The sequence below is a fragment of the Podarcis melisellensis genome (assembly GCF_964234715.1).
Source record: "Podarcis melisellensis genome assembly, chromosome: 7".
NCBI classification, from domain to species: Eukaryota; Metazoa; Chordata; class Lepidosauria; order Squamata; family Lacertidae; genus Podarcis; species Podarcis melisellensis.
The window spans coordinates 1265497-1282266 of NC_138539.1; the positions used below are offsets into that span (position 1 = coordinate 1265497).

Below are 16770 nucleotides of genomic sequence, written 5' to 3' on the forward strand. Positions count from 1 at the left end.
GGCCTGATCCTGCAGGCTCCGACGCTGCTACCTAGGAGGTAGCAGGCAAGGCTAGCAGCAGACCAGTGACTCCACCAGGTGGCAGCAAAGCAGCTTCGTGGGGTTTAGAGTCCCTGGGATCTGTTGGGGGGGGGGAGGCTCAGGAGTCCAAGGTGGGGGGGCACAGCTCCCAGGGGTGCACAGCCTGTGGGGTGTGGAAGGGGTCGGAACTCCATCTGAGTCCCCCCCTCACTAAAGTAGCCACCCTTGCTCTCTGCCCCCCCCCTTGGGCCAAAGGGACCCCCCCCCTTCTCTGAGTTGCTCTCTTCTGGCCTCTGCAACTGCCCTGGTCTCAGAGACCTCTGCTTCTTTTTCCAGGCTTTTTATTTGTATATCTTGCTTGTTTTATGTTGCCCTGGCCATTGGCTAATGCAAATAAAGTTTATCTATCTATCTATCTCACAGGGGGGGATGCAGGGAGACAAAACAAGCCAATTCAGAGGAAGTTTACCAGAGATTATTCTTTATTTCACCACCCCCAACACACACACGCAGAGACTGCTGATCCCTAGCACTGGTCTTCTGCCTTGGTGCCATAGACCTCCACCTCGCACAAGGTCAGGTATTCGGCCCTTCCCGGGATGTGGATGCTCACATAGCGGCCCTTGAGCCAATTGCAATACAAGGTGCTGACGGAGCCAAGGCTGGTGTCTGTGATGGTCCCACAGCTGTAGAGAGAAAGTGGAGGTGAATTCAAAACAGCTCAGTCTATGGGGATATTTATACATTTATTCATACGTTTTGTTTCTCCCACCCCGCCATCTTGCCCCCGGTCCTGACGTCCCCTGCTGTGACAGGCTTACAGATAAAAAGAAGAACTGCAAAACATATGGAAAAGCAATCATTACCAAAAAAGCCAATTAAATGTTGGTAGAATTAAAACTGTACATATCGTGTTTGCTGGGACCTGTGTAGAGGAGGGCGACCAAGATGGCCAAGAGTCTGGGAACCAAGTCTTAATGAGGAACGGTTGATGAAATTGGGTATCTTTAGCCTAGAAAGGGAAATATGAGAGCCATCTCCAAATATCTCAAGAGCTGTCACCTGGAAGATGGAGCAAGCTTCTTTTCTCCTGGGGGGGAGGGGAGGACCTGAACCAAGGACTCCAAGTTACAAGAAGGGAGATTTCTGGAAAGAGATTTTGGGAAGAGGCAACTGGAACTTACAGGGGGTTGGACTTGCCATGGTCAGCCACAGAGTCTCCCACGCGGATCTCGGCTCCCTGGAGTCTTACGCCACAGCAGTCCCCGCGGTTCTTCACCACCACAGCAGAGATGGCGTACTGGTGGCCCAAGTCCACGTGCCACCAGGGCTCCGTGTCCAGCTGCGTGTGGGTGCAGGTGCCTGTTTTATACCAGTCCCCACCGCAGTTCCCATCCACGGCTTTGCTTGCTGTTCCAATCATCTCATGGGGGAAGACGGAGGACTGACAGGTTGGGCGGCCTCTGGCCAGGTTGCGAGCTGGAGACAGAGAACGACAGAAAGAAGATGGGGACAAGGACAAATAATAATGCAATAATAGACCAGCCCGTCTCATCCAGCACCTGCTCTCGCAGTGGCCACTCAAATACTTCTGGGAAGCCCCCAAGCAGGACAGGAAGGCAACAGCAGGCTCATTATTATTTTAAAAACAAAAAAAATTTCCTTCCAGTAGCACCTTAAAGACCAACTAAGTCAGTTCTTGGTATGAGCTTTCGTGCATGCACACGAAAGCTCATACCAAGAACTCACTTAGTTGGTCTTTAAGGTGCTACTGGAAGGAATTTTTTTTTGTTTTGACTATGGCAGACCAACACGGCTACCTATCTGTAACTATTATTTTAAAATTTATATTTCTTTCATGCTCAGAACGAGCAGTGGCACTGAAGAATACAGTACCACTGATGTGGTAGCATTTCTTAATTACACTGCAGCCATGTGCCCTACATGAGAGAAGGAAGCCCCACGTCCGCACAGAAGCTCAGAGAAATGAGGAGGTGCTTACAGAACAAAACTAGACTTTCAGTTGAATTGCACTCGCTTACTAGCAGTGCCTGTGATAAGGATCTAGGAGTCTTGGTGGACCACAACTTAACATGAGTGATGCAGAAGCAAAAAAAAAAAAGGGGGGGAGCTATTCTAGGCTACATCAGTAGAAGTCTAGGGTCCAGATCAAGGGAAGTAATTGTTCCACTCTCTTCTGCCTCGGAAGACTGTGTCCAATTCTGGCCACCATAATTTAAGAAGGAGGTTGACAAGCTGGAAGGTGTGCAGAGGAGGGCGACCAAGATGATCAAAGGTCTGGAAACCAAGCCCTATGAGGAACAGTTGAAGGAGTTGAATATGCTTAGTCTGGAAAAGAGGAGCCTGAGAGGAGATATGAGAGCCATCTGCAAATATCTCAAGAGCTGTCACCTGGAAGATGGTGCAAGCTTGTTTTCCCCTCCTCTGGAGGGTAGGACTTGAACTGATGGCCTTACGTCACAAGAAAGGAGAGTCCTACTAAACATTTGGAAAAGCTTTCTGACACGAAGAGCTGTTTGGCAGTGGAACCGGCTCCCACGAGAGGGGGTGGACTCTCCTTCCCTGGGGGGTTTTAAGCTGAGGTTGGATGGCCACCTGTCATGGGTGCTTGAGTTGAGATTCCTGCATTGCAGGGGGTTGGACTAGATTACCCCGGGGTGCCTTTCAACTCTACAGTTATATGATCCTATGAGGCTGACCCAGGGTCTCTCTCTCCAAAAACAGCAGGGCCAACAGACTGAAATGGAATCCTATTTGTTGACTTAATAAAGTCTGTCTCCTGCTTGCTTGTAATAAAACTCCAAAGTGTTGCTTTGACCCATAGACTGGCCCTTGCGTTCCCCATGTCTTACCAATAGCTTGCAGTTCTGGCTTGCAGCTCTGGGCCTCCGCCTGGCCTGACAGAAGCACCAGGACCAGCAGCCAAGTCCAGGTGGGGAGCATCCTGCAAGGGCAGAGGGGAGATGGCAGTGAGGGACAGCCGCCTGCAGGAGCCATGGGGGTCTGGCCCCCCTAGCAACCTCAGAGGGCTTTGCTTGCAGCCAGGAGTGCTGAAGAAGCATTCAGGTCAATCAAGGACCACGTTGGGCAGGAGAACGGTCGTCCTCCAAAGATTCCTGACAGTCCTATATAAGACCTGAACAATAAGAATGCCATTTCAGATCTGCCCATTCAGGGTCAAGACTTCTAGGCATGTTCTAGGCTTCAAGGCTCACATCCAGTGGATTTTCCAGACTTACCTTGGCTCTCTTTCTTGGGATCAGCGCCTGTTGTCCTTCTTGGTGGGCTGGCAAGCCCAGGTTTTCCTCTTGAAACTGACACAGAGACCTCCCTTCTTCCAGCTGAGTCCTGTCCCTCCTGGTTTTATCCCCTTTCAAACAGGCAGCTCCTGTTTGACTCAGAACAACCCGACCAATCAGGAAGGCGGGAATTTGGCTATCAAGATCCACTGTTTACATCCGTCTTCTCACACGGCTTGTGTGGTTTCTACATCTCTGCCAAGAGTGGGAATTTGCACAGCCTTATCACCAGGGGATCTGCCTTGAGTTTAGCAATATATCCTTGTTGCATTTAGAGGGCAGGTGGGTGCTAAAGTGAGTACAGTAATGCCTTTAGTTGAATGTGCTTCGGGTTGAGCGTGTTTGAGTTGCGCTCCGCAGCAACCTGGAAGTAACGGAGCCCGTGCATGCGCAGACGCGCCGTCACATCTTGCGTTCTGTTCAGGATGTGAACGGGGCTCCAGAACAGATCCTGTTCGCATCCTGAGGTACCACTGTATTGGACGCAGCCAGTCTGGGATTTCCTGAGCCCTGCCATGACCACCACACTCTGTGATCTATGGCAGTTGAGTGCCAGACGGCAACTAAGGCCTTCGATGGCTGCATCCATCGAAGGGTCTTCCTCCTCTGAAGGCCAATTGCTGGGAACCGCAAATAGCGAGAGCGCTGTTTCGCTCCTCTCCTTCTGGTGGGCTTCCCAAGGGCACCTGGTTGGCAACGGAGAGAACAGGATTCTGGGCGAGGAGATGGACCTCTGGTCTGATCCAGAAGGTTGCTGTGAAATTCTTCAGAGAGCCTCTTGACCTCACATAGGTAGACTGATGTTGTCAATACTACTTCAGACTATTGACTTTGTGTTTTAATGGGCATGGCTGGGAAGTGGCCAAAATAAATATGGCTTTTAGTGTTGCAAACATGTGTTAAATGAGAAATTGGAGGCTTCATATATTCAAATCACTTGGCACTGCCTAGGGTCAAATATTGCTTCCTCTTGCAGGTCAGAGTCTGCGTCCAGTTGGAGGGGACAGAGAGATCTAGGAGTCTAGAAATTTCATTTTTTTGAAGGCAAGTTCCAGTCCCTTGGAGATTTACACTCCTCAGAATAATTAAGCAAGACTGGATTTGGCTTAAACTAGGTTTAAATGTGTTGTTTAGACATGCTAGGCTGCTCAATGTTTGTCCTGATTCACCTTCTTGCCTTGTCTTTAAACTCACCTCCTTTTTAATTATGTTTTGTCCTTGTTATGGAAAAAATTCCAGGGTGAGAGACCACTCAACAGTCTAGCTCATCGAAGTGCAAGTCCCCTGTGGGTCTACGCAGTCAGTAAAAGGAGGAAGTTCCAGCCAAGAAATTTGGAGCAAAACAGCAGTCAGTAGACCATGATCTTTATTGTTGTGCAACAGGTCCCCCCAGGAGTAAGAACCCCGAGTAAGGGGTGACGTCCTCTTTGAAACCTTCCCTCCTTCCCCCAGAATACACTTCGAGGGGCATCACTGATACATCATCACGACATCACTAGCATGTCACAAATGGGGGGGGGAGGGGTAAACAAGTCCAAGATGAGGCCACTTTCTCCGACCCCTTTCCCAACACCTCTTAAGTCCCCATCACCAAAAGAACAATAAAACTCTTGACATCTCCTTGCCCTCAGGACTTGTCTGGAGACGGGCTTTCAGAACACCAGACTTGCTCAACCGCCTCTGGGGATGTCTAGTGTTGCCCCCCTGGTCGCTCCCTGGGTGGGGGGCCGTGTCTGTTCTCTCATGGTTGGGGAATTATGGCGGGATGCCCTGTTCCTGCTGCCTCCCTGACTTCCCGCTTCTTGGCTCATGGAGGGAGGTGGAGCCCAAATTCACCTTTCTTTAAGGGTTAAAATGGCCTTGGAATGAGGAGAGCCCGTTAAAGTATGGATTTTCTACCAACTTATAAAGCTAGGTATCTTCCCTGAGCTGTCGAGTCGAAAGGATACATTCAGGCATGATATTTGTAAAATTGTAACAACTTTAAAGATGTGCCCCCCCGTCATTTCCGTAACAACCTCTTTTGACTTATCAGGCAACCTTTTATCTTGGTTCAGCTTCGTTAGCCAGAGAATTTGCTTTCTGTATCTTTGCAGCTTCTTTTTGATACAGGCATGAAAAGTCAACGGGCTGACCCTAATAAGGCTGTATTAATTCTCTAGGGTGGGTGAAAGAAAGAAAACAGTTTTTCTGCTTTTGTCCTGAATCGGTTGTGCTTTCATTGGTGTGGAAGGGTGAATAATCCTGCCTTTTCTGATGTCTCAGTGTCCTTCCACACAGAAGGGTTTTTTCAGTTTCCCTCCTGGTTAGAGGCTATTTACTCCCAGGAGTTTAGGTCTCCCCCATTTTATGACAGCAGGAAATCTGCCTGCAGAAGACAGAAGGGGAAGGGACAACTTGGATCTAAATGTCATTAAGAGAAGGAGCCGCCACAGTTTTCCTCCAAGCAACATTTCTGTGGGTTCTCCCTGCTGCTTCCAGAATCCATTTCTTCTTCTTCTTCTTCTTCCTCCTCTTCTTCTTCTTCTTCTTCCCAATTTTTTTTATTGATTTTCCACATTTATCACAAAAGCAACATAACAAAACACACAACAAAGAAAAACACATTACACTACAAAACTAAACACAACTGACAGAGGGCGCACGTGCGTCGGGAGTGAGGCCAAAGAGATACGAATAAGGTAGAGAGGTGGGACTTCTGGGCTCTGTGGGGGTTTTCCCTGGGCCTGGGGGGGAGCCTGCGTCCCCGCCTCTTGCGCCCGAAGGTGCTGGGTGGCCGTGGTGGAGGCAATTGCCGGGCGGGCCGGATCTGGCCCACGGACTGTAGTTTGAGGACCTCTGTCTTACTGCATAATTCTCTGGCCTCCCTCATTGTGCGACCAGTTCTCTTTGTGAGGGATCCCTGGCACATAGGACTTGCAGTCTCCACAAGGCGTCACTTGGCCTCCTCTATGGCTCTGGCAAAATCACAGACCCCCTTGGTTGTGACGAACAAATTGGAGAGACAAAAGAAGGCTGCTCAAGGGATGTTTATTGGACAACCAACATTGATTCCATCAGTTCTGCCCATGCAACTTTCCATGCGATGCATGGCTGGTTATCTCTGAGGTTCATCCTCCAACTTTGTCCCATAGACTTCCACCTCACACAAGGTCAGGATAGCTAGTTTTCCCGGGTGGTTCACGCTCACATAGCGACCCTTCATCCCCTGGCAACTGATGGTGCTGATGGAGCCAGGACCATAATCTGTGATGGTCCCACAACTACAGAGAGAAACGGGAGGTCAACCTTGGGGTGGAAACCATTCAGAATGACTCTGTCTACCCTCTGAGGTATTTCCATGGCTGCGGGAGCCCCTGGCTCACTACCAGTACATGTGAAAAGGATCTAGGGGTCTTGGTGGCCCACAAACTGAACATGAGTCAAGAGTGTGATGCAGCAGCAAAAAAAAGCCAATGCTCTTCTAGGCTGCATCAACAGAAGTCTAGGGTCCAGATCAAGGGAAGTCATAGTACCCCTCTATTCTGCCTTGGGCAGAACATGCCTGGAGTCCTGTGTCCCGTTCTGGGCACCACAATCTCAGAAGGATGTGGACAAGCTGGAAGGTTTGCAGAAGAGGGTGTGGCGATCACACAGGGTCCCCGGACGTTTGCCGGTCTATTGATCCCTGTGCCACCACTATGATCACTACCCCGCTGCCACCGACCCGTTTCTGTCGGGTACACACTGAGTCCAGACAGTTGTTAACATTAAAACTAATAATCAAGTTTATTTTATAAGGCTTAACAGGTTTATGGTTTCAGATAATTTTTCTTGTCAGTTTCTTATCCTTAGTTTCTATACTGGCCTATACCTTCCTAATAACTTCTAACTGATTATCCCCAACTGTCTATTTGACTCCTCCTATCAGTTTCTCTCACTCTCTCACAATACAACTCGACCAACCCACAGACTTGTCCTCCCTTGTCCTTCTCCAACTCCCAACTGACTTCCAAACAACTCCAACTCTAACTCTAACTCCTCCTCTTGGGTTCCCACTGGCCAATCACTTCACACCCTTTCCTTATGACCCACCTAGGAGGGCAAATGCCACAAAGGGCAACCAAGATGATCAAGGGTCTGGAAACCAAGCCTTATGAAGGACAGTTGAGGGACCTGGGTATGTTTAGCCTAGAAAAGAGGTGACTGAGAGGAGATATGATAGCCATCTTCCAATATCTTAGGACTGTCACATGGAGGAGGGAACAAGCTTGTTCATCTCGAGGGCAGGATTCAAACCAAAGGGGAGTCCAAGGGGAAGTCATGGCTTCATGCTTGATGAAGAAGGCAGAAGTGTCAGGGAAGAGGGAGAGTGAAAGAAGAGGGAGGGGAGGAAAGATGAGAAGTTCAGTCTTGGACTTATGAACTTGAGACACCAGTGAAGCATCCAAGTGGAGAAGTCAGAGAGGCCGTTCCACCCAGGAGCAGGAATTAGCATTTGCCATGCCACACAGAACCAGGTCTTGAAATATGGGCAGGATCCATTACCCCCTGCTCCCTCCACCCTGATTGGGAATAGAACAAAGGAGCTACAAGTGAATGAATCTGCAGGCGGTGATCTTGAGAGTGTCTCCTGGGATGCCTTTGCTGAAGGATGAGTGGGGAGGGGAGGGGCAACAGGAACTTACAGGGGGTTGAACTTGCCATGGTCAATCACGTGGTCTCCCACACGGATCTGGGCTCCCTGGAGTCTCTCGCTGCAGCAGTCTGCACGGTTTTTCACCACCACAGAGGAGATAGCATACCGGTTGTCCAATTCCACATGCCACCATGGTCCATATTCTTTGTAGGTGTGGGTGCAGGAGGCATGACCGAAGACCCCGTCAGAGTTCCCATCGACAGCTTTGCCGGCTGATGGATCTGTTGGATGGGGGGTAGTGGAGGACTGACAGGCTGGGCGGCCTCTGGCCAAGTTGAGAGCTGGAGCAACAGCTTGAGGGGAAGAAGATGGGGAAGAAGAAGGAGGAGAAGGAGAAGGAGAGGAGGAGTTTGGATTTGATATCCTGCCTTTTACTCCCCTTCAGGAGTCTCCAAGCGGCTAACATTCTCCTTTCCCTTCCTCCCCCACAACAAACAGTGGGGCTGAGAGACTTCAGAGAAGTGTGACTGGCCACATGGCAGCTGCATGTGGAGGAGCGGGGAAGCGAACCCGGTTCACCAGATTACGAGTCCACCGCTCTTCACCACTACACCACACTGGCTCTGCAATTAAGGGAGAAGTAAGAAGACAAGAATAGTCCTGACGCAGCAGGATCAGGCCAAAAGGGCCCATCTAGTCCATCATCCTGTTCTCCCAGTCGCCACCCATATTAAGAACTAGCAGTTAACCTACAGATGACAGCAGTGCCAATAAATGTCATTCTGTTTTACAAAATTTATATTGCATTTGCCAGTCATAAATCCTCCGAGTGGTTTGCAATCATCATACTCATCCTGGCCAGAACGAGACTTTGTGGGCGATCAGTTTCCAGGTCCAGAGGTTGGGGGCTTCCCCATTGCCAGATGAGATTGTGAACCCTCTGAAGGATGAGGTGCAGAGTTTTGGGGGGCTCCCAGATCCATCTTTCTTAATGGAGCTTCAGATTACCTCTGTGGTCAGAAGCACCCATTTTCACATTAGATTGGTGCATCAACTCTGCCCTTTCCGGGACAGGAATACTTTGGCCATGGCGATGCATGCGTTGGTAATCTTACAACTGGACTACTGTAATGCACCCTATGTGGGACGTCCCTTGGGATGGGTTCAGAAGCTGCAGCTGGCGCATGATGTTGTGGCCCAGTTGCTGAGTGGACCTGTGCTGAGGAAGCTGTCAGTTACCTGCCGGGGCATCTTCGAGGACTTGTTTCTAACATGTAAACACCTGAACGACTTGGGACCAGGTGAACTGAAGGAGTTTCAGCCCTGGCATAGACCTGGAGGGTCACCTATTTTTTGGACCAGGGGCTACATTTTGAATTTTGAGAGATTGCTGTGGATGCCAGCCAGCCACAACATGGAAATCTTCCTCCTTGCTGCTCCCCCCCCCAACTCCTAGGCCACCTACTCAATGCATGGAGTAAGGTGACCTCCAGATTTTCACGGTCAGAAACCAGCTTATAGGCCATTGGTTGGGGGAGGAGTAAGAGTGACCTCTCTTCATGGGGAGGGTCCCCGTTTTGCTTGCCCACAGGTGAGTTCCCCTTTCCATTCCCTTTCCCCCCGCTCTTACTGGTACTTTCCAGGTCAGGCTCGGAGCTCTGGGCCTCCCCACGCCCTGCCAGAAGTACCAGGGGCAGCAGCCAAGTCCAGACGAGGAGCATCCTGCAAGGAGGGAGCAGAGAAGGCAGTGAGGGGGAGACTAGGCTGGAGCTGCAAGGGCCGGGTTCCTCCTTAGCAGCCAAGGGCTCTCTTGGACAAAAAACAAGGACACCGGCCAGGAAGACCAGAGCAAAACAGCAGCCAGTCGGCTTGGTCTTGATTGAAGACGGTCGCCACAGGACTCCCACCTGCCACAAGGTGGAACAAGATGGAAGCCCTGAACAAAAGAGAACCCAACTTTTATTAGCTACTAATCCCCCATGCTACACCCCTAAGGCTACATAATAACTACATCATTGACACATCACAAAGAGGAGGGGTTCGGGGAGGAGTTGTGGTGGTAACCTGAGTGTCTTGACACCTGTCCGGTTCCTCCTTTCCCCCTCCCCATGATTACATTCTTGAGGACAAAGTGGACTTCACCGTTTCCTGCCCCTAGAGGGAAGGGCTGGTCACTGTCCTGTGTTTCAGTCCGTACTGAATCCATTCCCATATGCAGGTCCTTTGTGAGTGGAATTATCTTCTGTCTAGGGCAAGGTTGGCATGCCAACTGGGTAGGACATGTTGGCTGCCTTGTGTCAAGTCTCCCATCTTTGATAGTCCTTCCCTCATGGTGTAAAATAAAAGTGGAATGGTGCAGATCCGATGTACGGATGATTTTCTATGAATTTATAACAGAAGCGTCACGTATGTTGTGTGTGAGTGTGTGTGTGTCGTGTTTGTACAAACTGAACGATGGGGGGGGGGGTTTCCTGCACCAAGGGCTATTGGGTTGTCCTGGAGAACTCTTATTCTCCAAGGTGCTAGAGGTGCCTGTGGCGTTTGCCCTCCGATGTGTGTGACATCATACTGGGTTCACAGGGAAAGGGTTAACTAATTGTAAAATAACTAACCAATGGGAACCCAGGGGGCGGAGCTAACTGTGTATAAGGTTTAAGCGCAGAGGGTTTGTGAGTTAGAGTTAGACTTGGAGTTGTTGAGAAGACAGTCTGGAGTTAGAAGAGACAGGATAAGTCTGTGGGTTGGGCTAGTCTGGTGTGTGTGAGAGAGAATTTGTTAAGAGGAGTCAAACAGTTGAGATAATCAGTCAGAAGGTATTAGGAAGGTAAAGGTAAAGGTAAAGGGACCCCTGACAGTTAGGTCCTGTCGTGACCGACTCTGGGGTTGTGGCACTCATCTCATTTTATCGGCCGAGGGAGCTGGCATACAGCTTCCGGGTCATGTGGCCAGGAGGACTAAGCCACTTCTGGCGAATCAGAGCAGCGCACGGAAATGCCGTTTACCTTCCTGCCGGAGAGGTACCTATTTATCTACTTGCACTTTGATGTGCTTTCGAACTGCTAGGTTGGCAGGAGCAGGGACTGAGCGACAGGAGCTCACCCCGTCGCAGGGATTCGAACTGCCGACCTTCTGATCAGCAAGCCGTAGGCTCTGTGGTTTAACCCACAGCGCCACCCGCGTCCCTTAGGAAGGCATAGGCCGGTAAAGAAACTAAAGTTAGGATACTGACAGGAATATTATCTGAGAAACCATAAACTCGTTATTGTTTGTAAAATAAACTTGTTTTTTTGGCTCACTTTTAACAACTGACTGGACTCAGTGTTTTACTAGAGAGTAACTGGTTAGTGGCAGCAGGGAAGAGAGCACAGTGGTGGCACAGGGATCAATAGACTGTTAAGTGTCCGAGGACCCTGTGTGATCGCCACAGTGCCTAACTGACGTTTAATGTCAAGAAAAGAAAACAAACCACCGTTTTAGATATGCCCATTCTGTGGGGCATTCAGGGTCCAGACTTTCTTTTTTGGGAGGTGTTCTAGGCTTCAATAATCATATCCAGTGGGTTTTCTCGACTTACCTTGCCTCTCTTTCTCGGGATCTGCAGAAGCGTCTGTTGCTCTTGGTGGGACAGGAGACACAGGTTCTTCTCCCCAAACTGGAACTGAGACTTCCCTGCCTCCAGAGTAGTCCTGCACCTCCAGGTTTTATCCCCTTCCCAATGGACAGCGCTTGCCTGACGTGGCTCAACTTGGCCAATCAGAAAGATGGTGACACCAGGATCTAAGGATCAAGATCAAGTTTTGACATCCTTCATCTGAGCTGGGTCTGAGAAGGCTCGTGTGGTTTCTGACTCTCTCCCAAGAGGAAATAACGGCACCTCCTTGGCAGGAGATGATTTTAGAAGAAGACATCCTCATTCCATTTATCCCATTTAGAGATCAGAAGGGTGCCAAACTGAGCGCTCATACTGGCAGGGCCCAACCACATCAGCTAAGCTCCAAAATGAACACTTTGTGCGGTCAGCCTTGTGGAGAATGGGTAGGCACTTCTGAGTTGAAATGGCCTCTTCCAACCCATAGAAACATCTCTGCCTCCCTCCCCTGGAACAAGGTCCAAGTGTAGGCCAGCTGGCAGCAGTCAGTTTAAGATTTCCTGAACAAAAAAATTCCTTCCAGTAGCACCTTAAAGACCAACTAAGTTAGTTCTTGGTATGAGCTTTCGTGTGCATGCACACTTCTTCAGAAACACTGAAACAGAAGTCACCAGACCCTTCTATATAGTGAGAAGGTGGGGAGGGGTATTACTCAGAAGGGTGGTGGGAATGGGTGATTGGCAGATAGCTGTGATGAGCATGTTGACGACTCTTAACGACTGCAATAGGTCTTACAGGAAAAAGCAAGGGGTGAGAAGGTGAAAAAAGGCTTTGTCATGTATAATGAGATAAGAATCCAATGTCTTTGTTCAGACCAGGTCTCTCCATGGTTTTAAGTTTGGTAATAAGTGAGGAACAGGTTTAAGGATTTAGATTTGGTGGACAGAATGCCTGAAGAACTATGGATGGAGGCTCGTAACATTATACAGGAGGCAGCAACGAAAACCATCCCAATGAAAAGGAAATGCAAGAAAGCAAAGTGGCTGTCCAATGAGGCCTTACAAATAGCGGGGGAGAGAAGGCAAGCAAAATGCGAGGGAGATGGTGAAAGATACAGGAAATTGAATGCAGATTTCCAAAGAATAGCAAGGAGAGACAAGAAGACCTTCTTAAACGAGCAATGCAAAGAAATAGAGGAAAGCAATAGAATGGGAAGAACCAGAGATCTGTTCAAGAAAATTGGAGATATGAAAGGAACATTTCGTACAAAGATTTCCATAATAAAGGACAAAAGTGGAAAGGACCTAACAGAAGCAGAAGACATCAAGAAGAGGTGGCAAGAATACACAGAGGAATTATACCAGAAAGAAATGGATGTCTTGTATACCCCAGGTAGTGTGGTTGCTGACCTTGAGCCAGACATCCTGGAAAGTGAAGTCAAATGGGCCTTAGAAAGCACTGCAAATAACAAGGCCAGTGGAAGTGATGGTATTCCAGCTGAACTATTTAAAATTTTAAAAGATGATGCTGTTAAGGTGCTACACTCAATATGCCAGCAAGTTTGGAAAACTCAGCAGTGGCCAGAAGATTGGAGAAGATCAGTCTACATCCCAATCCCAAAGAAGGGCAGTGCCAAAGAATGCTCCAACTACCGCACAATTGCACTCATTTCACATTCTAGCAAGGTTATGCTTAAAATTCTACAAGGAAGGCTCAAGCAGTATGTGGACCGAGAACTCCCAGAAGTGCAAGCTGGATTTAGAAGAGGCAGAGGAACCAGAGACCAAATTGCAAACATGCGCTGGATTATGGAGAAAGCTAGAGAGTTCCAGAAAGACATCTACTTCTGCTTCATTGACTATGCAAAAGCCTTTGACTGTGTCGACCACGGCAACCTATGGCAAGTTCTTAAAGAAATGGGAGTGCCAGATCACCTCATCTGTCTCCTGAGAAATCTCTATGTGGGACAAGAAGCTACAGTTAGAACTGGATATGGAACAACTGATTGGTTCAAAATTGGGAAAGGAGTACGACAAGGCTGTATTTTGTCTCCCTGCTTATTTAACTTATATGCAGAATTCATCATGCGAAAGGCTGGGCTGGATGAATCCCAAGCCGGAATTAAGATTGCCGGAAGAAATATCAACAACCTCAGATATGCAGATGACACAACCTTGATGGCAGAAGTGAGGAGGAATTAAAGAACCTTTTAATGAGGGTGAAAGAGGTGAGCGCAAAATATGGTCTGAAGCTCAACATCAAAAAAACGAAGATCATGGCCACTGGTCCCATCACCTCCTGGCAAATAGAAGGGGAAGAAATGGAGGTAGTGAGAGATTTTACTTTCTTGGGCTCAATGATCACTGCAGATGGTGACAGCAGCCACGAAATTAAAAGACGCCTGCTTCTTGGGAGAAGGGCAATGACAGGCCTAGACAGCATCTTGAGAAGTAGAGACATCACCTTGCCAACAAAGGTTTGTATAGTTAAAGCTACGGTTTTCCCAGTAGTGATGTATGGAAGTGAGAGCTGGACCATCAAGAAGGCTGATCGCCGAAGAATTGATGCTTTTGAATTATGGTGCTGGAGGAGACTCTTGAGAGTCCCATGGACTGCAAGAAGATCAAACCTCTCCATACTGAAGGAAATCAACCCTGAGTGCTCACTGGAAGGACAGATTGTAAAGCTGAGGCTCCAGTACTTTGGCCACCTCATGAGAAGAGAAGACTCCCTGGAGAAGACCCTGATGTTGGGAAAGATGGAGGGCACAAGGCGAAGGGGACGACAGAGGACGAGATGGTTGGATAGTGTTTTCGAGGTTACCAGCATGAGTTTGACCAGACTGCGGGAGGCAGTGGAGGACAGAGGTGCCTGGCGTTCTCTGGTCCATGGGGTCACGAAGAGTCGGACACGACTAAACGACTAAACAACAACAACAACAATAAGTTGCAATTCAGCAGATTCTCTTTCCAGTCTATTTCTGAAATTCCTTTGTAGTAAAACAGCTACTTTGAGATCTTGTATAGAATGTCCTGGGAGATTGAAGTGTTCTCCTATTGGTTTCTCTGTCTTGTGATTTCTGATGTCAGATTTATGTCCGTTTATTCTTTGGCGTAAGGTCTGGCCTGTTTGTCCAATATAGAGAGCTGAAGGACACTGTTGGCATTTGATGGCATACACAATGTTAGACGATGAGCAATTAAATAGTCCCGAGATGGTATGTGTGATGTTGTTGGGGCCAGTAATGGTGTTGTCCGGGTGTATGTGGCAGCAAAGTTGGCATCTGGGTTTATTGCAGGCTCTGGTGCCAGTGTCCGTGTTAGGTCTGGTTGTAGTATTATTGTGGGTTAGGAGTTGTTTAAGACTGGGTGGCTGTCTGTAGGCAATGAAAGGTCTTCCTCCCAGAGCTTGAGAAAGAGAACTGTCATTGTCCAGGAGAGGTTGTAGATCTCTGATGATGTGTTGTACTGTTTTAACTTGGGAGCTGTATGTGATGACTAGAGGTGTTCTGTTATTTTCTTTTTTGGGTCTGTCTTGCAGCAAGTTCTCTCTGGGTATCAGTCTGGCTCTGTTGATCTGTTGTCTAACTTCATCTGCTGGGTATTTTAGTTCTAAAAAGGTTTGCTGTAGATCTCTTAGGTGAGAGTCTCTGTCTGTAGAATTGGAACAGATGCGGCTGTAACGTAGTGCCTGGCTATATACAATGGACTGTTTGGTATGTTTGGGATGGTAGCTAGAGGCATGTAGATATGTTTGTCGGTCAGTTGGTTTACGGTATAAGGTGGTGTCTATGCGCCCATCCTGTATTTTTATAGTAGTGTCCAAAAAATGTATTTCTTGCATAGATTGATTCATTGTTAGGTTGATTGTGGGGTGAAAATCATTGAATTTCTGGTGGAAGGTGTCCAGGGTCTGTTGACCATGTGTCCAGATGATAAAAATATCATCAATGTATCGCAGGTACAAGAGAGGTTTGAGTGGGTAGGAGTTTAGGAAACGTTGTTCTAAATCTGCCATGAAGATGTTGGCATACTGTGGGGCCATGCGGGTGCCCATTGCTGTGCCGCTGATCTGAAGGAACAGGTCATCACTGAATTTGATTACGTTTCTGAGCATTATTCAAAGATTTCCTGAGTCCTTCCATGACTACCAAGGTCTCCTGTCAGGAATATCAGAGTGGAAATAAGATCTTCCGTGGCAACTAGGCATTATGCTGAAGTCCTTCCTCAATCCTCCCAATTCTAATTACTGCAAATCACAAATGAGGAGAGTGTTGCTACATTCCTCTTCTGCTTGCAGACTTCTCATGGCCATCTGGTCGGCCACTGAGAGAGCAGGATCCTGGACTAGTAGATCAGACTCCAAGTGTCCCTATTTTCCAGAAACACCCCCGATTTAGAAAAGCTGTCCCGGTTTCTGATTTGATCTCGAATGTCCCGCTTTTCCTTGTTATTGTTGTTGTTGTTTTGTCGCTTAGTTGTGTCCGACTCTTCATGACCCCAACCCCTAAACCTAACCGTAAACCCTAAACCCTAAACCTGGTTTCCTGAACTTGCTCTCTTGCAATTAGAAGATGGATGGTGGCTAACAGATTGAGTTTGAATCCTGACAAGCCAGAAGTACTGTTTTGGGGGGACAGGGGGCAGGCGGATGTGGGGGATTCCCTGGTCCTGAATGGGGTAACTGTGCCCCTGAAGGACCAGGTGCGCAGCCTGGGAGTCATTTTGGAGGCTCAGGTCAATTATGTGTCCAGGGCTCCAGGTCTACCAGCTCCATCTGGTACGCAGGATGAGACCCTATCTGCCCACAGACTGTCTCGCCAGAGTGGTGCATGCTCTGGTTATCTCCTGCTTGGACTACTGCAATGCACTCTACGTGGGGCTACCTTTGAAGGTGACCCGGAAACTGCAATTATTCAAGAATGCAGCAGCTAGACTGGTGGCTGCCAAGACCACATAACACCAGTCCTGCATTGGCCCCCAGTACGTTTCTGAGCATTATTCAAAGTGTTGGTGCTGACCTTTAAAGCCCTAAACGGCCTAGGTCCAGTAGACCTGAAGGAGCGTCTCCACCCCCATCATTCTGCCCAGACACTGAGGTCCAGCTCCGAGGGGCTTCTCGTGGTTCCCTCCCTGTGAGAAGTGAGGTTACAGGGAAACAGGCAGAGGGCCTTCTCAGTAGTGGCACCCACCCTGTGGAACACCCTCCCTTCACACGTGAAG

General features: G+C 48.6%; 2 protein-coding genes across 2 annotated transcripts; both read right to left on the minus strand.

Moving 5' to 3' along the window:
- Positions 1-520: 520 nt before the first annotated feature.
- On the minus strand, positions 521-11623 carry LOC309374173 (fucolectin-like). The gene is made up of 4 exons (XM_081919056.1): positions 11534-11623; positions 2895-2986; positions 1206-1500; positions 521-707 (listed from the first exon to the last, which is right to left on the minus strand). Exons 2-4 carry the CDS (start codon positions 2983-2985, stop codon positions 548-550), a joined length of 546 nt encoding a protein of 181 aa, XP_081775182.1. The 5' UTR covers position 2986; positions 11534-11623; the 3' UTR covers positions 521-547.
- On the minus strand, positions 6356-9904 carry LOC309374172 (fucolectin-like). Its single transcript, XM_081919055.1, has 3 exons — positions 9590-9904; positions 8009-8312; positions 6356-6604 (listed from the first exon to the last, which is right to left on the minus strand). The coding sequence occupies exons 1-3, from the start codon at positions 9678-9680 to the stop codon at positions 6439-6441; spliced, it is 561 nt and encodes a 186-aa protein (XP_081775181.1). The 5' UTR covers positions 9681-9904; the 3' UTR covers positions 6356-6438.
- Positions 11624-16770: the final 5147 nt, after the last annotated feature.